Here is a 25754-nt window from a genome sequence, read left to right as displayed (position 1 = left end):
CCGAATCTTCAAATTCCGAATCGTCTGGTTTCGCCATTCACACGAATAATGGTAAAAAACACTAAATAAATACTGGAAACTGCTGTATATAATATGAATAATTTACTTTAAAAAGAATAGGAAACAACAGAAAATTAGCGATAACCAAAATACATATGCGTGTACCGGACGCTTCCCACTAACTAACTGGCTAGATGCCTTGACGGGAGCTCCCGTCAATGACTTTGTGAAAGGCGCGGGGCCACGCCCGCTAGACAGTGTTTGGCCAATTAGTAGCAACTGCCACTCCCATTGTAACAGAATTCGAGGCGGGGCAACCCGTCTGTATGTCGCATGACTACTAGAACCATCTAGCAGCAAAATATTCAACTAACATAGCAGTAAGAAAATAAAGAATGCAAAAACGCGAATCCACGGCAATGACGTTTTGAGCTTGTAGTGGCCCTCCGCGGATCCGCGTCAATAACGCTGGAAAGGTTAAAGAACATTAATTTCTAATGATTAATTGAAAAAAATCTGTTATCTTTGATTGCTTTTTCTTGTTGACTCGTGCTTCATCGACGACCTTGTTTAACACAAATAGTGCGTCGAACACTTCCGGCCCAACTTCTGTCTGCAAAGAAAAGAAAGAAAACAACTGTCACAGCGTATTTCGTAACAAATGCCGAAAATTATGTAATTTGTTGGTTGTATTGTAACTTATGACATACAGTATTTACATTGAAGTTTTCAACTAAACAAACAGCTGATTTTACAGCCCTAAGACCCTAAGGTTAAAAAAAGTCTATGCTACTTTCGGACATCAAATTCAGTAAAAAAATGATGAATAAATTGCAATCTGGAGAATATGGCATTTTTAAATCAGTTTAACAAATTGATAGGCTAACTACAGTAGTTTATTGCGATGCTTTTACCTGGAGAGAAAAATGGCGCAGCTTTTCTAAGGATGTGCTGGCTTCCTTCAGTGTGACAGGCGGGAACTCCTGGTCTTCCTCATCGTTATCAACATCAGGTTGTTCTTCATCTTTAGCGGCCAAGATGTCAGCATCAGTAAGGGTTCCCCATACTGCAACTTCGTCATCAACTTGCACAAAATCTTCAAATGGAACATCTCCTATTACAGGGTGAGATTCCCAAGGTGTTGGCTGCACAACTTGAAGTTCTTCATCGGGTGTGTTAACACAGAATCCAGACTTACAAAAACAGTTAAATATTGTCGTTTGACTCACACTTTTCCACGCTTTTTCAACAATCAACATGGCTGTGAGAATAGAGATGTTTGGAGTTTCATTACTGTCAATTCCATCCAGTACAATCTTGACTATTTCATGTCTGTAAAATGCTTTGAAGTTTTGAATTATGCCTTGGTCTAGAGGCTGCAACTTGGATGTTGTATTTGGTGGAAAAAAGTGAAGTTTCACATTCGAGAGATTTGGAGGGTTGTTATGAACTGAACAGTTATCAAGGAATAAGAGGATTTCACGATTTTGTTTTTTTCATGTCGCTGTTCAATGAATTTAACCACTCGTTAAACAACTCCGTTGTCATCCACGCCTTTTTGTTCGAGTAGTAGGTTACGGGAAATGACTAGATAGATACCTTTAAAACACCTAGGTTTTGCTGCTTTCCCGATGAGGAGGGGCTTCAATTTTTCGGAACCATCCATGTTAACAGTCAACAGAAGAGTTAACCTTTCCTTATTATGTTTCCTCCGTGGCATTTTTCGTCTTTAAATGTAAATGTCTTGTCCGGCATGCATTTAAAGAATAAGCCGGTCTCGTTGGTGTTAAAAATGTTGTGTGGTTCATAACTTTCTGTTAAGCTGGACAACTCTGCACGCCAATCGGAACACACACTGTCGCTAACGCTAGCGCTTTCCCCACAAACCTTTTTAAAAAATATACCATTACGTTTTTTGAAATTAGTCAACCAGCCTTCGCTTGCTGCAAAGCTGGGGATGCCAAGCTCTTTAGCATATGCCTTTGCCTTTTCTTTTAAAAGCGAACCTCCAACAGGAACATTTTTATCTCTACACTGTCTAAGCCATGTGACTAAACACTCTTCTAATCTAGGATATTCACCTTTTGTCGTTCTTTTTCTTTCTGCTACGGAACTCACGTCAACTATTTTTTGTTTATTTTTTAGAATGGTAGACAAGGTATTCGCAGGGATTTGAAATGTTTTTGCAACTTCCGACTTCGCTTTACCACTTTCTACCGCCGCGATCACTTCTTTCTTTTCCGAAAGAGAAATACAGTAGAGTCCCGCCAATCCGAACTAATTGGGACCGAACCTTGTTCGGATTGACGGGAAATTCGGACTAGGCGGATTTTTGTTAATAGTACCATTTATCAACTGTCAAGTGCAATTTACGTGGTTTAAAAACAATTAAATGCATACAATAATCAAATGCAATAAACAATAGTAAGTACGTATTAAACGTAATAATAATATTACAGCTTCCTGTCTTTGTACGGTAACATCGCGTGGTCGAAACTGAGTGCCATTGTTTGTGCGTAATGAATCTATATAGTAGAAGCCACCTGTCTGTGGTGGGCGGGGCGAGTTTGGTCGGTGACCTTGAAACAGTGTGGCGCGCAAAACTATTGGACTGCCACTACCTCACCCCTATCCCCTCCACCACCCACCCCGGTGACGAGTGGCGAGACGACAGTTTAGTGCAATCTTCCATACGCGCAGCACGTGCTCTTACTGTGTATTCTGTAGTTTGTGGTTTGCAGTTTTGTTTGTTCTTTGCTCTGCTCTGTGCGTATATCCGATATCATTATGGCTAGAAAACGTAAAACACAACTCGTGTACGTTTAAAAGAAAAACTCGAAGTTCTCAAAAGACTAGACAATGGTGAAAGTGCTACTCAACTTTCAATTGAATTTGGTGTCGGTAAAGCGACGATCAGTGACTGGAAAAAGAAGCGGGCAAAAATCGAACAATTTTGCTCTGTTACAAGTAAAAACACTCTAGAAAAAAACGTCAAACTACTACTGTGTCATCGTATGACAAACTCGATGAAGCACTTTACTTGTGGTTTTCTCAAGAGAGACAAAAAGGCATTCCCATTACCGGCCCTCTTATTAAAGAAAAGGCGCTTCTACTAAACATCCTTATGGGAGGCGATCCGTCATTTTCGGCTAGTTGCGGTTTTTTAGATCGGTGGAAAAAAAGGCACGGTATCAGGCAACTGACTGTAACTGGCGAAAAGATGTCTGCAGACAGCAACGCAGCCGCAGAGTATCTTCAGGAGTTCAAAGAAATTACATCCTCCTACTCACCCCAGCAAGTGTACAACGCTGATGAAACGGGGCTAAATTTCAAAGCGTTGCCAACAAAGAGCCTAGCTTCAAGAGAAGAAAAGTCCGCTCCAGGATTTAAAATGGATAAGCAACGACTACCGTATTAGCATGCAGCAACGCTTCCGCCACCAATAAGATACCTTTGATGGTTATCGGTAAATCCAAAAAACCTCGATGTTTTAAAAACATGAATATGAACGCTCTGCCGGTTTACTATAAAAAACCAAAAGAAAGCTTGGATGGATCGTGCTTTGTTTCAAGAATGGTTTGAGAAACAATTTGTGCCCAACGTGAGAGCCTACAATGAAGAAAATGGACTGCCTGATAGAGCGTTGTTACTCATACATAACGCTCCGTCCCATCCGGATGACTTAGAGCTGGTTATTGGTGATATAAAAGCCATTTTTCTACCACCGAACGTTACTTCGATCATACAACCAATGGACCAAGGAGTTCTACAAGCGTTGAAGCAAAATTATCGGAAAAAGCTGCTCCGAAGCCTGCTTGAGGAAAATGAAGACCTCACAATTCTCCAAAAGCTTAAGAAAATCACGATCAAAGATGTAATTTTCTGGGTGGCAGAGGCTTGGGAGAACACAAGCGTAGGAGCTCTGCAGAAATCTTGGAAAAATCTTTGGCCTGATCTGCAGTTTGTTGGAAGAGGTTGTTCCACCGGTAAATGAATGCGAACTTCTTCCTCTTGTAAAAAAAAATACCGGGATGCGAAAATGTAGAGAAGGAGTGTGTTGATGAGTGGACGGCTGTAGATGACAAAGGCTTCGAGGAGTACACAGACGAAGACATCGTGGCACAGGTGCAAGGAGTCCAGCTGATGACTCATGTAGCAGTGAGGATGAGGGAGACGCCCAAACTACCGATATTGTTCCACACAGCGCAGCTGCAAGTGCCTTTGACCTCGCTCTACGCTACGTCGAGCAACATGCCGCTGCTACTCCCAATGACGTAATGTTCATTCGGCGTTGGCGAAACATTGCATCGTCCAGTCGTTTTAGTGTGTTGCGTCAAAAGAAGATCACTGACTTTAGGTCTTAAGAAAGTGTTGGGTTTTGCAGTGTTTTGTTTTACGTTTTTATCCCTTATTGTGTCCAAGTTAAAGTACAAATTATTTGCTAAGCCTTGCGTAGGGGTTTGTTACATTATAAATACAGTACAGTACTATGTTTCATTTATTAACAGTATAAATTCCGTTACAATGTATGTATCATCTAACGTTTCAAAATGTAATTTCAGTTTCTATATATCAGTAAGTAAATGCTTTGAGAAATAAAAACTTACGTTTTACTATAATAACTGGTTTTAATATATTTTCCTGCCTTTTTAGCAATTTTATATTTTCTCCTAGCCGTGTTCGGATTAGGCGGATTTTCGGATTGGCGGGGTTCGGATCGGCGGGACTCTACTGTACATTTATATTTTTGCTTAGTAGCCATCACGACAAACACTTCTTACACACAACAAACACGACTTCCACACAACACGGCGCAAACATAACCAACATTGCAAATAGTATGCTCTGGGACACAGGATGCAAAGTTTCTTGTTATGACCGGAATAAGTTGAAATGCGTGTTTCCCACCGGCTGACTCTCAATTCGAATTACAAAGAGTTCTGTCGAGTGAACTTCAAATTACTGCGTGTTCTGTATCGGCCTAACCTCAATTCGTTTACGTCATTTCGAATTATAGAGAGTTCCGCCGACAAGACTTTGAATTACTGCGTGTTCAAAATTAGTCTGTCCTCTGCGGTAAGTTCAAAATACCGAGTGTATCAAAATGCATTGAAAAATTTCGAAATAGCGAGAGTTTTTCAAGGGACCGGCCTTTTCGTTTGAATTACCAAGAGTTTTGAATTATCGAGAGTCGGCTGTATAAGATTGAATCTTTTTTTAGATTTCCAAAAAATGTGTGCTGCTGAGCAATACTTTATAGAAGACATTAAGATAGTTATGTATTTTTGGTAAATAACTGACTATAAATAAGTAGGGTTGTGATTAAATAGTTGCCAAAAAGAATAAAACAAGAAATAATTTGTTATTAATATTGTTGTAAGTGTATAGCATATGCTGTACACTATGAAAGGCCACACTCACTGATAACATGAATGAATGTGTGTTACCAACCCACATTTAGCTGGTAACAGTCCACTAGGAAGAAACACACACCAAACTGTTACGCATAAAATCTACACATTCCTACTAGATGCTACCATGTAGAACTAGGATTTGTATAAGAATTCTATCTGAAAAACTAGAGGTGTTCTAAAATAGTTTCATAACACATTAGTTTTCAGTATTAGCCTACTATTTCCATCTTCTCTCATAAGAGGCCTAATAAAAAATGCCATTTGCACTCATTTTGATTTCTTTTGGTGCATTCATCAAAGAGTTTAATAGTTAAAAAACTCTGTTCTAGTTCTATTTAACAAATTACGGACACCTGAGATTCAGAACTTAAAAACTAAACCATTAATTATAGTACAATAGGCAAAAGCCATATTCACCTATGCATATTCTATTTTAATCATCAATTTGAATTTTGTCCCCTTCAAAGTAATTCCTATTAGATATACACTTGTGCTAACGTTTCTTCTGATCCTCGAAGAACATAAAAAAATCCTTTTTGCGATTTTATTCAGCTCCTTTCATGCCGTCTTTATTTCGTCAACCGTAGTGTAGTGTCAACTTTTCATGGTTTTCTTCAGTTTCGGGAACAAGAAAAAGTCATAGGGGACAGATCTGAGGAATACGGTGGCTGCAGTATCATTAGTGTGTTTGTTTTGGCCAAAACATCGTGCACAAGTAACAATGTGTGAGCAGGGGTGTTATCGTTGTGCAAAGCCAATTTTGTTCTTCACAAATCCGGGCGTTTCTGGTGGATTTCTTCACTCAAATTGCGCATAACTTGCAGATAATATTCCTTATTGACCGTTGTAACCTGTGTCATAATGCACCACACCCCTGCAGTCAAATAAAGCTACAAGTAAAACTTTCACATTCCACTGAACTTGCACGTTTTTACTTGGGCGTCCAGCACACTGTTCGTTGTTCACATCTTCTCAGCCCTCTGAGAACGTTTTGTACCACCGATAAACGTTGCTTTGGTCCAGGGTATCTCCTCCATAAGCCACAGTCAACATTCGGAGTGTGTCCATGCACTTAATTTCTTTGAAAACACAAATTTTTATATCTATCCTTAATCCATTTTTTTGAATAGGAACAAATCAAAGACGAGCTTTGACACATACAAGCTAATCAGCTGTCAACAATTAACTTAACATTAAAAATGACCTAACTTGTTGGCATACATCAGAGACGTGTACCAACATAACGCCACAAAAAATTTTAAAAACAAGTATACGTAACCCGTGGAAATAAAAAAGTCACAATGTTTTTTTACAGACCTCGTAAATTAGTTTATATCTGTGCCATGCCTCTTTATCTTAAAGTACCAAATACTTGCTGCCTAACTCTACATTAGTGCTCAGTTATTACAAAAAACTAAAACTGATTTTCCTTTTCTCTGTAACAAAAAGAATAAATAAAATAGCACATTTTACCTATTGATACAGATTATTTAAAAATGTTACAATTATGTTAACAATACTATATTGATTATTAGTTAACAAAAGGTATATAGAGTGGGAGAGTAGGTAAGTATACTTTGTATTAAAATAATATAAATTAACACATTCACTGCTGGTTTATACTGAGTGATAATATAGTCTCATTAAGCAGCAAAACATGGCTGAAAGTATTATAGCATCTACTACACTCATAGCATTTTAGATCTAAGTCAACACAGGCATATATTAGACAATTGTGGTTACATCGCTTTAAGGGTTCATTTTCAATATACATAATACAGTAAGTAGTAAATTAGTGTAGTACCGAGGTATAAGACATCTATTTTGACTTGTTTTACTTATATTTTGATATTGAAATTTGAATAATGACTTTCTGATTATAAGACATCAACTTAGAGTAATTAGATTTCAACTCAATACTTCAACTTCACATAATCGTAGCACTTCATACAGGGTTTAAGTATATATATATATATATATTGTGCTGCTACAAAAAATGTAGTGCATTCACAAACTTATTGAATTGTATTTAGTAACTATTCAGGTAACTGTTTCTGATGTTTTGATTGTATTACAGTGATTCGAAGTATTGTAGACATTTAGATGAATGATGAATATTTAATAAAGAATTTACTCAGAAAGCAATTCATATTTTCGTATAGCATAAATCAGCCGCACTATCACTATGTTGTGGTGTAATGTTAAAAATGAGAGCTACAGTATGAAACTATTAAATTTAAAATGGGCTGGTACCTTTTTTTTATTTCTTCATATTAATATATTTGGATTTTAGTGGTGGTGATAGACTGAATATGATGAGGTTGGTAATTGTTTGAAAATAACTGGAGAAATATTCATGTTTATAAACAAATAATAAATTAATCAACAATGAACTTATTCTATACTAAAGTTTATATTTATTCAACAACACATATATGTATTGTATGTTGTATATCGTAAATATATTGTATATATAAGCAAATGGACAACAATACAGTCTTGCTGCTATTTCAGATATATATGCTCTGGTATATTGTTATTAATAACAACATCTCTCTCATGTTGATAAGTATCTTTTCGATAGTCCTTGTATTAAGTAGAAGTTGAAGAAAATACTATTATTTTTGTTATGGATAGGTAATCCCACTAAGGATGCTGAAACAACAGTATACCCAGTTTGAGGAGAAGAGGAAACTAGTAAACCAGTTCGATATGATCCTAGCGGAGAACTGCATCATCAAAATTGTACCAAAAGTGCTGGGGAAGTTCGTCATGTTTAAGCACAAGTAAGTGCAAACTAGTCAGAAATAGTGAAAAAGAACTCTTTATTTTCAACATGTTTATCAAATTATCTCGAAAAAGTTTTAGTCACTTTAATTTTCTTAATCTAAATAATTTACCAATTGTTTTTATGCATTTTTGTTATGTGTTTAACAGATAGAGATGTATGTACTTTTTTAATTTCTGAATTTTTTAAACACATTTTCAGCATGTGCTCTACTGCTGTATTGTAGCCCTATTTTTGGGACGGATTGATCCATCATTGTGTTACGCCATGTGTAAGAAATGTATAATAATGACTTTCTAATTCTTTAAATATTATCTGGCTTCAGTTTAAATTTTGAAGATGTTTTTACACCCAACATTAATCAGTTTAAAACATCATGGTGCTTGCAAAAACAGTAACATTTTGTGAAATCGTAGAGAGCAAATTAATGTATAGGCCATTAAAACAAAAATTACATATTTAGTCCTTTTTCGTGCTTTTTTGGTTCCAAAACTTCTCTACCAAAGAAAGATATATAAAACTGTAAACATTTTTATATTGGATTTGTTTTAACATACTCAAAGGACAATGTAAATATGTTTTAGAGAATACCTGTTTTTGAAGTGAAAACTTCTTTAGGCGCGTTGAGCGTTTTGGTAGAGGGTAAAATCCTCGGTTCGCGTCACCGACATGCTAATGATACTAACCTGCATGAAAAAGTCAGTCACGCTGTGTTTTTTAACTGTAGACTTGGCCGCGGACTACTAACCTGCATGAAAAAGTCAGTCTCGCTGTGTTAAAACTGTCCCGGCGGAGTATGAAAACAGACTGCGAAAATCAGTGACCTTTACGGCTTCCTCTTACGATTTAAAAGTGAAGCCAATGTCGTACAATTCTGTAAGATGCGTCAAATTAAAGCTCTTAATATTGGCAATCTATTGGTTACATATATTAAATATTAAAAAAATTTCGAAATAATTTTGATTATTGTTTACATTTTACATAGCGTTTACAATGACAAGAAAAAAGTAGTAAGCGAGGATTTTTTTTATTTTTTGGTCAGACAAAATTTGTCAGCGAGAAAGTTGTGTGAAAATAGATGAATATTTTTTTTGTAATTTATAATTTTTTTATTGGAAGTTTAGTTTAGCCTGTAGTAGCGTATGAAGTGATGAGTGAACGTTTCTGCCGGAACTGTAGTTGGCGCATTGGCTCACTGATACCGTATTAACTCAATAAATTAGTTTATTGTGCAATAAAAATACCTTTACGAAGGAACCAAGTTAATTTAACTAATTTATTAGTTTTAAAAATATTGTGGGTTTAATTAATTGTTATTGCAATTATATACTTTATCCGTAGCAATAACTGTATTATTTACAACGGTGTTCAACTCACTGTTGTTCACTCGGTGTTTACTCACTAGTATTCTATGTTTAACTAACTATTAATATTGAGCAATTACAACAAGTATAATGATTGCATTGAACTTTTTTTCATTAAAATAATATTCTTTAATACTTACAGTACTTTTTTATTAAGATATTGTTAAGATAATTGTATATTAATTATTTTTTCAACCACTTTGTATTTATATTTTGTTCATGATTTGTTTAACCCATCATATGTAACTAATAAATAAAACATAAAAAATTTCATATAATTTTTGTATATAGTTTTAATTACTCTCAACTTAATAGTTCCGTTTTCACTTCTATCGGCAGTCCCACGACTGCTACTGTTTTTTTTATATTTTTTTTATTATTAACCATCTTGACATCCATGTATACATATTGGAGGCATGGGCAATGCACAAACATAGACATTTAAACTTCAAACTACATGTCATTATTACAACCACCACAATATTTTCTTACTTTTTTTCTCAATACGATTTTCTATTCTTCAGTATGACAAAACACATTTGTACATATCTTTTATTTGATTAGCTCTGTTGACTAAGCATAGACAGACAGCAACGGATGAACGTAGACATGGAAAATAGGAATGTCAAGTCAAATGTTACACAGGCTAACTAACACTAATTTATGACATTTTCCCAGATTCATTATCTGGTTATGGGTTTTACAAGTATTGGTCAAAATATGTTGAAGGAATAAATGCAAGTCTATGCAACTAATGAGGAACTTCAAATATATAAGAAGGTCATCTCCCAAGGGTTAAGTTTTATCTTTGACTGTACTATTTCAGCTGACCTTTTACCTGAACTGATGATGTTCTTAATTCAACCATGCCAGACTAATGATTGGTGATTGGTGTTAGATTGCCAGTTGCCCCACAAGTGACAACTGGACTGTCTTGGTCATTTAAAACACATAGAGCAACAGCTCCCCTTGACTGGTCCTAAATTCCAGACAAAGTTGATTAGAGTCATGTTGTAATGGATTTAATATTCATCTATATTTGAACTATTTAGTCAGTTTAATTTCTTACATCTTCCCTAGAATTTGTTGTACCTTGTGCATTAAATAGTTGCAAGAGGGATTGTGACCATTTCTTTTAAAATAATCTTTTGCTTAAGAAGTAATATGCCTTAGATTTGTTCATTAAAAAAATACACAAGTTTAATCTGAAAATAAGTTATTACGTGAAATTATGTGTCAGTAAGAAACTTTGGAAAATAAATGTAATTGAATTCTTTCAATTAGTATTGACATACATCATAGTAAACAATTCAAGGAAGTCAATGTGTGTAGATTGACGGTGTCAAAACCATTGTGTAAATCTTTGTTGATGAATTACTTTCAATATGGTTTGTAATTAAAAAGAATTGACTAAGCATAGCTAATTTTCCTTGTTCATAAACAGCATTGTAAAGAATTTGAATTTTGTGAACTACAGTAAATTTTAGGATATAATGGGATTTTGTATACTCCTTGTTAAAAAATCAACATTGCTGATAACTCAAAATTGCCAGCGATCTTGTAGAAGTCTTCCTTTGTAATGCCTTTTGATCTACAAAATAAACATATCTTACTGAAAGTTGTTTAGATGTGCCAATACTGTATAAAAAACACTGTTGTGATATTCTGTAACAGGATGCCACTGCCTGTGAAACTGAATACCAAGAAACTGAAGGATCAAATCAATTTTGTGATGAGCAAAACTCAAATGCCATTCAACAGCAAGGGGCACATTTCATCTGTACAGGTATTACACTACAGTCTTTCATGTTTGCTTCAATTAGTAGATCAAAATTTGATACAATTTAATCAAATTGTATTTCTACTAGGAGTTGAGTTAGCATAATTTAAAATTTAAATTAGAGTTAATTGTTGTATAAGTGTTACAATTGTATTTAAAAGGAACAAAGTTATGTGTGTAACAAAAAATTATATTTACTGAATGGAGATTTTGTTTACTGCTTAACATTTTACATACAAATATTTTTTTAATGGTTCGAAAATTAAACTTAACCCTTTGAACCCCAGGCGACGAAATATCGTCGCCGAGAAGATATGCGAAGATCCCCGCGGCGACGATGTATCGTCGCCAATGAAGTTGCGAGAATCCCCGGGCGACGTAATATCGTCGCCATGGTATATGCGTTTAATACATATTTATTTGAAATCATAAAATACTTATTTTATGAGTATTAATACATATTTATATGTATTTTATTAAAATACAAAATCGTAAGTACCAACAATTTTGACTATTTATTTATTTAGGTAATATCAGTGATTTTTGTGTTGTACGCCTAGAGGTTTTTTACAAGTCGCATACTTTTATATAAAAATTCAAAAAAAGTTTATTTTTAGAGATATCAATATAATTTTTTTTGTACATACACAAAACTAAATTTAGAAAAATAAAATGTGGGTGCCCATAGTAAAAATATTTCTTATTTTTTAATTAAAAAATCTTAAAATCAATTTTTTTGCCTAAAAATCTATATACATATATTTTAAAATTATTTTAATGCTGTTAAACATTTTTTTTATACTTCAGACTAATCTGTTTCTGTGTATACAATTTCATTCTGGACATTTTGGTGTGTAATAAAAGACAATAGCATAAAAAATAGCAAAAGTATTAATTTTTTACAAACAGTATGCAAAACAGCTGTTTCTGCTCCGGGGATTCTCGGTAGTTCTTAGGTCAAATGATTTTGGTACGTTTTTTTCCACCATCAATATTTTGGTCTGGGGTTCAAAGGGTTAAGTGACACTTATTTTGTTTTACCATACTTTTTGCAAGCATTGCGGTAACTACTCTGAGTACCATTATAGTGTTTTAATTAACAATTAAAATAATAATTTTGTATAAGATTGTGTGTTATTTTATTTAGATAGTTGCCAAATATTAAATTTATTGTGGTTCTTTCTTGCTGTTCCTACAATGCCTAGCAATAAAATAGCACAAACAACTTTAAATTTGAATTTTTGTAATACAGTTTGGTTTTAATTTTTATATTTATTAACCCTTTGAGTGCCGCAGCGTCTACATAGTAGATGTTGTGAAATGTGCATAAATTGCCGGCATCTACCCAGTAGACGATTTTTATTTAATTAATATCACATATAATTCGTTTTTGTTTTGACAAATAACTTATTTCACGGCAATCTACAAGTTTCGAACTATCAATTGTGATTGGTTTTTATTGTTCACCGCCCCCTTGTAGTTATTTGTCATCAGAAAAAAACAGATGACGCAATAGTTGGTCAGCTTCTACTTGTTGCCATTAACTACACAGTTTCGTTTGTTGTGTGTTTACATTGTGCTAGTTTCGTGTGTTTATGCTGAAAACTGTTGTTATTACTATTCTGCAATTGTGTTCAGTAAAACTTACAATGCATTTATAAACTTCTTTTTCCGTGTTTAGTGACATATATTTTATTGTTGGATTGGTGATGAAGTAAAACGCAAGTTCCAATCAAACTATTGATTTTAGGTGAAGTAAGGTTATATTGTAGGCCTGTGTATATTTTTATATACTTTTTATATAATTAGTATTTTACAGTCGTCTTACTTCATTGAGTGAAATAGGGTAGTTATGATATTGTTTCTAAACTTTTGACAAACTTGAACAAAAATTGCTTTTTGTTGTATTTTGTATATATTGCAGTATCTGGTTAAATATTACTGTAACACACCATATTATGCATGATTTTTGTTCAGTTTTTCATGCTCTTTCATATGGTATAGCTAAAAAAAAAATAAAAAATAAAATTGTATAAATAAAATTTTAGTTCAAACTTGAAATTTTTTTTTTTTCATTTTTTAGTTTTTTGTTATAACCTATATTCTTTTTGTGTAAATAAAAATACAATTATAATATTATATGGAAAAAATACCTTGTTTTATAACACACAAACCCAAAAAAAGTTATTCAAATCGGTTGAATAGTTTTTTTAATATAGTTTTTTTTCCCCACACGCTTGCAAAACAGAAGGAAATGCTCCGGCAATTTATGCTTATGACTTGGGAAAATATGCTGTGGCACTCAAAGGGTTAAGAGCATTGAATATAAAGCTCAATAATTGAAGTTTCTTGCAGTTTAATTCACTAAAATAAATCTGTTTCTCATCAAAGATTGTCTCTCAAATTCAGAATTGAACAAATGTTTTAAAGAAAAACAATGAATTCTATTTGATGATTGAAAATGGACCATCTCCATCTCCTGATCTATTAATATTGATATACATTATTGTAAACAATTAAAGGAAATCAATGTATCTACAATAATATTCAATTTGGTTTATAAATAATTATGAAAGGTGTGTTCCCCTATAACTGTATAAGTGGGTTGTATAATGTACAAAGAGTTGAAAAGTTCAATCAAAACCAAGCAAATTTTGTTTCAAAATTTATCTCTATGTCTAGGAAAAGTTACATATTTTATTTACCTGTTTGGATACCATTCCTTATTGGTGTCTTTAATGTATGTATTATTTGTTTCTATCTATACTATATTATATGCTTTTTAAAATGTTACTAAAAAGTAAATAGAATATAAAGCAATTCTTGAAGAAGTATGTTTTGTTTGTTTAACTGTGTGTGTGTGTGTTTATAAATATATAAAGAAATCATAAAATTACTGTGTGCAGGTGGGCCACACAAAGATGACAGACAGAGAAATCACTGAGAACATCCTGTCTGTGACACGGGAGTTATCTAACTGTTATCCTGGCAAGTGGAAGAATATTCGACGCCTTGTAATCTACACACCTAAAAGTCCTCGGCTGCCTCTTTACATTTCCTTGTGTAAGTAGTGTGGATGTACTCATTTATTAATAATACTAAAACAATACTAATAAAAAAAACCTTTAATGTAGAATTTAACTTTTTTTACTTATAGCTTTTGTTACACATATCAAATTGTCTATTTAAATAACCAGAATTCATCGTAGTTGACTTTAATGTATATGCTTTGCAACATCAAAATTAACATGATAAATTGAAGGTAATAAGAATGACACAAATTAGCAACAGTGAAGTAGCCATGACATTGTACAATTCCTGGTTTGAGTTCCGTTATAGATATGGTTTAATAGTCTAGTGGGAGAACTATTGAACTCACGGCGTAGCCTTCAATGAACTGAGAGTCCTGACTGTTGTAGGACTAAACACAAGAAGGTAGGACTCTATAATAAAAAGGCAGTTAAGAACTTATGATTGACAGTAAATCCTGCAACTTCATCCTAAATCAATATCATCTCGGCTTATTGTAGAAAACCTTTGTAATTATGTTCTTGAAAAAAAATCATCTGTTGTGTTCTTTAAAATTTTACCCAAATACTTCAGAAGATGATTGCCAAAACTGTTTTGAGAAACAGGCTGCTGAAGCATCCAGCATCATGCTAAAGAGATTTTTCAATAAAGGACACATGACTATTGACAAGCACTGACACGTCATACACAAATTGGCTGAGTGTTAGCAAAGGCTATATCACCTGAGGGGTTAGAAAAATATTATTCATATAGAAAACCAGTATAGCAACAAGAAAACCATAGAATAAACAAATTTTTAAATAGACTCCTCAATTATTATATGAAATTTAACATGTGATATTTAATGGATTGGTTGGTAAAACTTTAGTTACATTCTATCAGGTCCTTTGACACTCCATTGTACCTGTTTAGTTATATATAGACAGGATATAGTTCAATGATGTGCATGTTGCTCCATGGTGTTAATGAAGTCTGTAACTGTAAGTGATATCTCAAGATTAAATTGAGCTGTAAACTAGAAATTTTAAATATATTGCATTCACTAAAGGTTCTTGAAATATGAAGAATGTATTGAGCTATGTACTTGAAATATTGAATGTAACGTAATTTTTATATAGGCAACATTGTGTTTGTTGATGGGCATGTGGGTGAGCCTTTACATAGACTAACTATCCACAGAATACCTTGAGAACGATTTCATTAGTAGACTTTAAATATTACACCAAACTTTATTTCTGCATATCAAGATGAAGGTGCATGTCTATCCATAATATTTTACTGAGCGAAATAGAAGTCATCACTCAGTAGGCTGGCAGGTTTTCTCTTCTGTCAGGCTGATTGCCCGTCTGTCTGTTCATTGGACATCTTGTGAGTGAAATGGGCTACAAACTTGAGCAAAGGTTTCACAACACATGTTGTAGTGTACTCCATTTGTAACATAACATCTATGACCTGTGCTGTTTTCTTTATGAATATGTGCAATACAAATATATTTATAGTTCATACCATAAAATCCTGTGTTTCTATCGCATTTACTTTCATATTTGGTATAACAAATTACAAGTTATATCATCACAAGGCAACAGAAAACACAATATTTCAATTTTGTTGTAGTTTGAGCAAACCAAGTCTCAACTATACCAAAAATTCTTTAATTAAAGTTAATTTTAATAATGACCATTATAGTTATAATAATTGTTAGTTAATTAAAGTCTTGATAGGGTACAATCAATGTTATGGATATTAAGTGCAATAAAATATTACAGATTATGTTACATGTAACCTGTGGCAAATGTCTTTATTTTATTTTAATCTGTGTCATTTTTATTTTATCAACATTAGAATTAATTTCTATAATTATTGTCTTGTGAATCATTTCTGATTTATAAGTATATAAAACCATTTACTTTTTTAGTGTCCCCAAACCAGGTGGAAACACCTGAAGTCCAACACCAAACCCAGGAAACAGTGGAAGGTGAGCTCTCCACAAGGCTTGGAAGGAACATTGTTGTGCACCCTGACGGAACGGTGAGGGTGGTAAAAGTGGACGAGGAAAATATGGTTGACGTAAGTATACAGTGTCATTTTTAGGTGTAAGTCTATTGAGATCTATGTGTAGATTTATTGACAATATCGTCTGTTTTTGTACTGGCTATGAAAATGTTTAATGTACTGCCTCTACAAGTAAGGCATCTGCGGCTGGAGGTCTTCAAGTCTAGGGTCAAGACTTGGCTGCTGAGGAGAGCATTCTACTCACTGGAAGAGTTTTTTAGTAGCAAATTTGACACTATCTTGCCGCCATATCCTGTGTAAATAGTGTATATAATTTGTAAATAGCTCAAATTTTAACAAAATTTAAACAAAATGTCATGTACATGGCTAAATTTTTTATGCCATCGATCCAGCTACCTGGTCAGGAATGTAGATAACAAGTATCAAGTTTTATAGCTGTGCTATTATTTGAAAAGTTTTTGACAATAAAGAGTTTTTTTATAAGCATGATTTCAATTTGTGTTTTGTCCTAATTAAAAATAGTAAATGTAGTGCATAAAGTTAGTAAGATGTCAGACTGATGGTTATTTGAACTTGTTATTATTCACCTCCTATTTTAGTACCAACAAAACTACATATATGCAACAAAAATTATTTCTATTAATCTTTTCAGCAAAATAATGTTATTTTAATATTTACGTCTTTGCTGAAAAAGAGCAAATAAAATAATCAGTTGCAACATTTTTGCCAGGATTCTGTGGATGAAGAAATACTCCAGGAGGCAATGAATTACCGTGAGTCTTCAAAGACAGTGCGGTATGAGGAGAGTGATACTGAAGAAGAGAAAGACAGAGACAGTGATGAGGAGGCAGAGGCTGTGACAGCAGCAGTGGAAGATGAGTTGTTAAACACATACAAAGATTCCATGGCTACTCGTAACAATGACAATAATGATGATGATGATGAGGAGGAGGAGGAGGAGGAGGATGATGATGAAGAAGAAAGTGATGAAGATGAAATCCCACTTCCCTTAATTAAAGTAAGTCTGAATACTAACAGTACCACTTCAAATGTCTTAAATTTATAAGATTAATCTACACAATTTTTAACTCATTATTTTGTTTGATTTGCTTCCAGGAAACTCTTGCTTTAGTTACTTTATTAGATGCTTGGAGATTTAGTAAATAATTTCACTTTTAGTGTGGGAAAGTAGCTCATTTTAGTTTATTCTAATGTAGTGGACAGTGTATAAGTAGTTATTTTCTCTGGTTAAACTTATTTAGTTATTTCTGTGGTAACTCACTACCACACAAATTTTGACTACTGCATTCTTTTGTTTTAAAAAATTTGTAACTTTTAAATCATGTGAAATAAAAATGTACCTATTTTTCTCAAATAATTAAATACATAAACACAATTTAATTTAAAAATTGTATATATTTTACCCCAAAACTTATACTATATATTCTTTTGTATTTTTATGGGTATGTGTTGTTCAGCCAGGACTGAATGTTGAGTTGTGTGCTTGTTTTGTGGTCTGCATTGGTCTTGCATTATTCACTTATGCTTGCCATTTTTCCGCTAGATATCATTTGGCTGTCCCTGAAGTTTTTAAATGGAAAACCAAGAAAATTTTTTTTTCTTGGGTGTGGATCTGATTTTAGTTGATTTTGATTGTCTGTTTCACTTGTCATTACCTGGCAGTTCAGCGTAGACTGTGTTGTTTGTAAGTTTGTTTACATTACATATAATGATTGAGTATGAAAACTTACGTAATTCTGAACTTGATTATGCTTCCTACAGTAACTGGAAATTTAACTCCACAAATGGCACGCAGACCATTAGGCTGTCGCTGTCGTTGGAAGTGCCAACACTGCTTATGTAATCATTAACATAATTTCATATTATGTAACTTTTCAAGTAATAAATATTATCTGTTCACAATAAAAGTTATAATATGGTAACAAAGAGGAAGAACTAAACTTCTCTATTATCAGGTTTTTTTACATTTGGTGTGCAGAGTCCATGATTTTATGAAATTAATGTTTTTAATTTTAGTGTATTACGCAATCACTAATTTTAATTAATAATTGCATACTAAGTAATTCTACATTTATTTTATTGTTAGTAACACAGTTTTAACTAGAATGCATAAACTGTATTATATCAGCTTGTTTGCAAAGCAACATTTGGCATTTCGCTGTCAAATGTTTGAATTATTTCTCTTATATAATCCAAGCTAGGTATAAAGCAAAATTCGTAGGTTGATAAAAAATTGTGTACATAGTTTTTAAAGCACAAGCACAGATTGTTGTTAAAGGTAAAAATAAATCAACATAACATATTTCTTTCTTCTATTATGAAATAATATGTTATATTTAGAGAATTGGGTTTTAGTTCAAATAAGCTTTAGAAAGATACATTAATGGGTACCCTTTGCCACTACAGTAAATTTCTGTGCCACTTCTAAGGTTAAGTGATAAGGTTATTGATTTGTGAACAATGCCAAAGTGTCACTTCACCTTGGAAATTGTTTTAAGGCTTTTCTTACTTTACTAAATCACTAAAGAAAGAAAAAAAGCATGGAAATAATATTATGTATATACTAAAAAAGAGTTTGAATACTTTTTAAAATTAAGTGTTGTGTGAACTATGAATATTTCCATAGAACAAAATAGTCATTGACTTTTGCATAGAATAATAGAGAAAAACGCAATTGTAATCATTTAAAGTTTTACAGTTTTAGTTTTTTATTCTAAGTTACAAGTTTTAGATATCCAGTTAATTATTTTTCGTATTAAATACAAACTTTAAATTTGTGTACAAAAAAGTTTTTTATTTATTTTAATTTTTTGTACATTTTTGTATAAATAAAATGTTTTATTAATACAAATTTCATAGCTGTAGCGTAATCCAAAAGAAGTTTAACAAAACTCAGTAATCAGTGTAACAAAACTCTTACATATTTACCAAAATTATTTGCTACCACCAGGCCTGCAGAGGTTTGAATAATTATTCTACTACCTCAATCTTCTGAATCCCAATCAGAGATGTAGTGTAAGAGGGAGACCACATTTACTGTAGTGTAAAAAATAATCCCTTGGTCTAGAGGATTAATTTTATTTTTTAGTTAAATAATGTACTAGTGATAGGCAAACCCAGAATTTTTGAAGCTTGAAATATATGTTCCCAATTCTTGAATTTCAAATCTTAATATTTTTTATTTAAACCTAATAGTGGCTTAAACAAAATCATCACCAAGCCAATTTCTGCAAATCTTAAACCTTTGGAGACTGTCTGGTAACATAAAAAGAAATCCAAGAATATCACTCTATTTTAAAGGGACTTGCAGAGATTCAGAGAAATAACTATTTTTAATCCTATTAAATGTAATCAACTGTTCTGTATAAACATTGTTTTATGATTGCAGCACAACCATATGTTTAACCACTATTTTTAATTATTTGTTTACATTTATAGTCAGCATAGAGTAACCTTGATAGTACTTTATTCATTGATTACACAATTACTTAGTGCCTTAAAAGTGTAAACAACATAATAATATAATGTAAAATTGAATTGACGTAATTTTCAAACTATAAAATAATAACTTTCAGTATTTGTAGTGATAAAAAACAAAATATTACTTAATGGATAAAACCATCTCAATAAGTGGAAAATAGGAAAGAACAGGTTAAACTAACTCAGGGACTCTTTCAACAAAACTTTTTACAGAAATGAAATACACATTGTCTTGTGGTAATTCAAATATAATTTGTTTAGGAACAGCACCAATCAACAGGAGCAGAGCTGGGGTTGTAATAATTGTTATTGAGCCGGCTAGATGGCAGGCATCCCCTAGTTATACAGAGCAGTAAGGGCTCTGTGTGTTTTATATATGTTTACAGCAGTCAAGGGGTTCAAATGTTGTACAATACAGAATAATATTCTCCTGATCGTAGGCTCAAATTAGTTAAGTAAAGCAAGTCGATCTGACTCATTTGACATGCAGAGACTTTGAGCCGCACAAGTCAATTTGTCTTATGACGGAAATTTTAAATTCCAATAATCAGAAGTAATCAGAGTTAAATGAGGCCACACAAGAGTAGTATAGAATATGTTCTCATAGTTATTTTAAATTTTATTCTAATAATTAAAACCACCAAATATTTTAACTTACAGTGGTCTATTTTTTCAAACTCTATTCATGTAATTGCTTCATTCTATTATCGTGAAAGTAACACTTCAATATTTTAAGGTGGACATCTTTTTAAAATAACTTCTTTTGTTTTATCTATAAGTAATAAGTTTATTAAAATTGGACTTGCTGTATGAATTATGATTCTATTTAGTAAAAAAACATTGAAAATGTGAGATAAGAACTGTAAAAAGTAAAAAGTTGTAAAAACTTTTTATTATTCAAGGGCCACTTCCTATAGTTAGTTACGTCACCTCAAAATCTACAAGTAAGAACTGAGTATGTAAGGAATTACCTCTTCAAGTTTATATCTAGGATCTTGTAAACAAATATGTAAAAATCATGTTTACCTTTTATTGGAATTTTTTTCTAGAACACACAGCGGAAAGGTGTCAACAAATCAAAGAAAACCTCACCAAGTAAAAAGCAAAAGGGAGAAGTTTTAAAAATTGTAAAAGTAAGTATCTTTTTTCACTATATTAATAAATTGTTGTCTTGCGGATTACCTCTTACTGTATGGAATTATTTTTTAAATTTATTAATTGCATGTACTGTTGTTAATATGTAAAAGCTGTAAATTTTCTTTAGGTAGAATAATTTTCCCTCATCTAACTATGTTCCATAGAAAATATAATAACATGTAAAACATAGTGCACTACATTATCTACCTAACTCAAAATCAAAGATCTCAATCAACAAATATGTGACTTTCTTATAAAACGTAAATAAAAAGATTATGTAGGTATTACGATCAAGGTTTTTCATGAATGGTAAGGTTTTGTTTAAATATAAAGTAGGAAAATTCATTATATTAAAAGTAAGTCAAGCAGAACAGGATTCTACTTATTTAAATGTAATGGTAATGTGTAAATAAACTCTGAAACAAGAATAAAAACATATAATATTAATAAATAAATTGGGTGGAGTAACTCTATTTTCCATAGAAAATATAATAACATGTAATAACAAGAACAAAGTCTAAAATAAAGTTTAGAGGAGAACTTTCAGAACCATTTCAGATAAAGACTGGCTTAAGACAAGGTGATGGATTATCACCGCTTCTTTTTAACTGTGCATTAGAGTACGTCATGAGGGAATGGGAAAGAAATAACCAAAAAACATAAAGATTGGATATCAAAGGGACAACATTAATCTGAACTGTTTGGGGTTTGCTGATGACTTAGCTCTTTTGGCCAATGACATTCAGGAAACAAAACAGCAAATTAAATCTTTACAAGATATAGCTCAGAAAATTGGTTTAAAGATATCGTTTGAAAAAACAGAAGTTTTATTAACGCAGCCTCCACTTGCAAATAAAATAAGGTTGGACAACCACAATATAAAAATTGTGCAGAAATTTAAATACTTAGGAGAAGGAATCACTTATAACCTGAATGAAAAACCATCTTGGCAAAGTAAAATAGACAAACTAACTAATATTAAACATGCTACTAAGAATACGTATAATAGAAGATGTCTTTCAATAAATACAAAATTAAGACACTACAAAACAGTTGCTCTGCCACAAATTACATACGCAAGTGAAACAATATTTAAAACAACAAATACTATTGCAATAGATAAGGTTCTTAAGATGGAGAGAAGAATAGTCAGAACTTGCTTAAACAAAAACTATCAAGTAGACGGAGTTTGGAGACTAGCTTCCAATGAAACAGTCTACAAAAATATAGAACCTATTACAAGTATAATTAAAAAGAAACGAATATCATTCCTGGGGCATTTGTTGAGAACACCTGAAAATAGAATTAGCAGGAAAATAGTAGAAAAACTGTGGTATAGTAAAAGTGGCATTAAATGGATCACAGAATTAAGGGAAGATATGAGAGAGTTACAAATTACAGTAGAGGATTTAAAACACAAGACAAACACATTAAAGATATTAAATGACAAACACTCTACACTACAGCTGAAAAGAAACAAACAACGAATAGGAAGAGTGGTTCCGGAGGAGGAAAGGAAATTACGCTCAGAAAGGATGAAGAAATATTGGGTGGATAAAAGAAGAAAGACTAGAAAATATAAAGTGACTAAAGTGGTCCAATGTAGGCCATAAAATTATAAATAAATAAACAAGAACAAAACACTTAACGAAAAAATGATAAATTAACATCACGTAACAATGACTAATTAAAACATATAAAACACACAAATAAATTAAATTAAACTATCGTGAACAAAATGGTTTCAAGAAGTTTAAAATAAGTGTTAAAAATCTCTTATTTGTGTTTAAAAATACCATTTTATCACCCACATCACTCTCAATTACACAACAACAACAACAATAAGCTTAAATGCCACACTCACAAATTTGGTATAATGTCCGTTCACATGCTAATTAAATGATATAGATGGTGACTCAGAGAGATGGGTTTCAGAAAAGAACCATACCTGTTGAGACAAGAACGCAGCATGGGCAATATAGTGATCAAGAATTTCAAACCAACCCCGAACCGACTAAACCACATTTAAAACGAAATTCTATAATCATATTACATCTGTTTATTCGTTTTGGTTATATAATTTTGAAATGTTATATTATCATATAATATCTAATAGGCTAATATTATTACTGTTTAAATGGCAATATTATAATTTATTTTAATTGGGAATCACCAAAGTTAACCAAGAGGTCATCACTAAAGTATGAGACTGGCGTAACTTAAATAACTGATTATAATAAACTACAAATTCAAGTACAGGCTGTCTGCACAATGAGTTAACTTATTGAAAATTAGTTTGTAGAAAATTTTGTTTTAGGAATAATTTAAAATAACTGATAAGAATAAATTACTACTTCAAATAAAGACTAAGTCTGCACAATAAATTAACTTATAGATAATTAGTCAGTACAAAAAGTAGTCTTAAGACTTATTTAAAATAAGCAATCAGAATAAATTAGTACTTCAAGTACAGAATAAGTCTGCACAATCAGTTAACTTATAGTAAAATTAGTCAGTATAAAAATTAGTCTGAAGACTAATTTAACTGTTTGCAGCAAAAATGACCTGCTAATCGGTAAAATTAAAATAACCAAACTAACCACTTATTTTCATTCAGTCATTCCCACCACTAAATATAAGCCAAAAGAAGTTATTATAGTACAACAAAATCTTACATTTTCACCAAAATTGATACAACCAGGCCTACAGAGGTTTAAATAATTACTCACCTACCTCAATGGACTAATTTTGTGAATCCTGATCTGTGATGTAGTGTAACAGGAGAACCACGTTTACTGTACTATAAAATAATCACATGCGGTCTAGAGGATTAAGCAAGCCTAGAGAAGTAGAAAACTTTTCCCTTATCTAACTTTTTATTTATTTTTAAAATGTTTATTAATTTGATGTGTGTTAGTCTGTTACAAAAACTGGAATCATATGGAGTACGTGGCCTGCCACTGAAGTGGTTGAAATCGTACCTCAGTTACAGATGTCAGTTTGTAGTAATTTGTAATTTTAAGTCACAGAGAGTTCCTTTGAACCAGGGTGTCCCCCAGGGATCTATCCTTGGATCTGTACTGTTCTTGGTTTATGTGAACGATCTTGGACTATCGATTCAGAATGGAAAGATAATCCAATGCGCACATGATACAACTCTCTGCGTCAGAGCAAAATCAAACACTGCTCTGGAAATGGAAACTTTCACAATAAGTAGAAATAGAATTGGTCATATTTTTATGGGAATTTATTTAATGTAAATTATTGTAAAGTAAAAGTTATGATGTTTGTTATAGAGTAAGAACCAAGCTGCAGCCACAGATGGACACAAAGACAAGGGGAGCATAAAGAGGCGTGGCACAAGAGGGGGGAAGAAAACTAAAATGGGAAAGGATCAGAGGAAAGCAATGATAAAGAGGAAAAAGGCAGAGAAAAATAAATGAAATGGGAGATTGGCCTTGATGCTTTTAATGTGAGTGGTTGGTTACAAGAAGTATTACTGTAAGATATGTTTTTACTGTAAAACAATAGAAATATGTCGTACATAAATACTCTTTTTCTTTGTGACTAATCACTCACCGTTAATAAATGCATCAAGGAGTATTAACTTGTTTGTTAATACTCCTTAACAATACATGTTATTATTTATACTGTTTTGATTCCTTTTTATGTTGTAGACACTAACATAAAAAAGAATCAAAACCGTAAATAAATAATTATATTAAAAACTTTTTATTAAGTATTTTAAAAACTGAATTATTCAAATGTTGAATAAAAATTAGTTATTTTGTTAAATCGGTTTTCTTTATCCTGTTTACTTTATTGTAGACTATTAAGTAATATTTATATAGTAGATTTAAACCTAATGTTGCATTATTCATTATCCCAGTTTTAAAGAGTTTTGATTGTGTTAACCAGAAAATATTGTTACATAGTTGTTAGAATACTATGACATTAGAGGAGTTCCTTTTAACTGGTCCAGGAGCTAGAGGGGTCGTTGTGAGATGAGTGAATACCAATAGTACTGGCTCTATCTTTTTTAACACTAGGATGTTAATATTTTATCGCTTTTTTACAATATATGATATCTATGCACTACTAAATCAAAACTGATTTATTGTTATTTGTTTGTTTTTGTCACTTTCAAGACATAGATCACCTTAAAACAATATTTCCATATTTATGAATAAGTTTTTATCTGAAAATTTATTATTGTTTTTTATTTTCTAATTATAGCACTTCAAAAGTAGATTTTCTCACTAGAACTAGTAGTTTTGCAAGAGAAGTGCATTTCATAACAATTTTATTAGTAATAAAATGTGTGGGATGTAATAAATAAATAATGTGTACATGATCAACCATGTGCCTCTCTTTTTTGTTTTGTATAATATTTTTTGTGTATTAACATTCACTCTAAATAATACATGCTGTTATCTTAACAGTAAATAAATCAATAGAAACTTTAGAAATAGACACTTATATTAGGATTATCTTATCCCTGCAATACTGCCTAAACCACGATCTTCTTTTTAATGAAGACTAGACTAAGCAGCTCACCTATGGTAATAAAAGAAAAACATATCTGCAATACCCCACCTACAGTCTGAAACGTCAATACAAATGCCTAGGAGTAAAATTCGATGATAACAATGACATGGACTGCTCACATTAAAGAATTATGTAAGAAATTAAGAACACTTTCCACAATAAGATAACAAAAGCTATTA

The 25754-nt window shown here is 32.3% G+C and overlaps 1 protein-coding gene across 1 annotated transcript in view; it reads left to right on the top strand.

Annotated features, from left to right (window-relative positions):
• Window positions 1–24822, top strand: part of LOC124354006 (ribosomal L1 domain-containing protein 1-like) — a 32100-nt gene extending 7278 nt beyond the window's left edge. The window contains exons 4-10 of the mRNA XM_046804119.1: window positions 8052–8200; window positions 11241–11352; window positions 14253–14409; window positions 16292–16443; window positions 17120–17407; window positions 20940–21023; window positions 24324–24822. Coding sequence (XP_046660075.1) covers window positions 8052–8200; window positions 11241–11352; window positions 14253–14409; window positions 16292–16443; window positions 17120–17407; window positions 20940–21023; window positions 24324–24470 — 1089 coding nt within the window. The 3' untranslated portion in view covers window positions 24471–24822. The remainder of the gene's footprint in view (window positions 1–8051; window positions 8201–11240; window positions 11353–14252; window positions 14410–16291; window positions 16444–17119; window positions 17408–20939; window positions 21024–24323) is intronic.
• The last annotated feature ends 932 nt before the right edge of the window (window positions 24823–25754 follow it).

This window comes from Homalodisca vitripennis, chromosome 2 (assembly GCF_021130785.1).
Source record: "Homalodisca vitripennis isolate AUS2020 chromosome 2, UT_GWSS_2.1, whole genome shotgun sequence".
Taxonomy (NCBI): domain Eukaryota; kingdom Metazoa; phylum Arthropoda; class Insecta; order Hemiptera; family Cicadellidae; genus Homalodisca; species Homalodisca vitripennis.
Note: the sequence above shows the minus strand (reverse complement) of the source record. Positions and strands in the feature narration are given on the sequence as shown.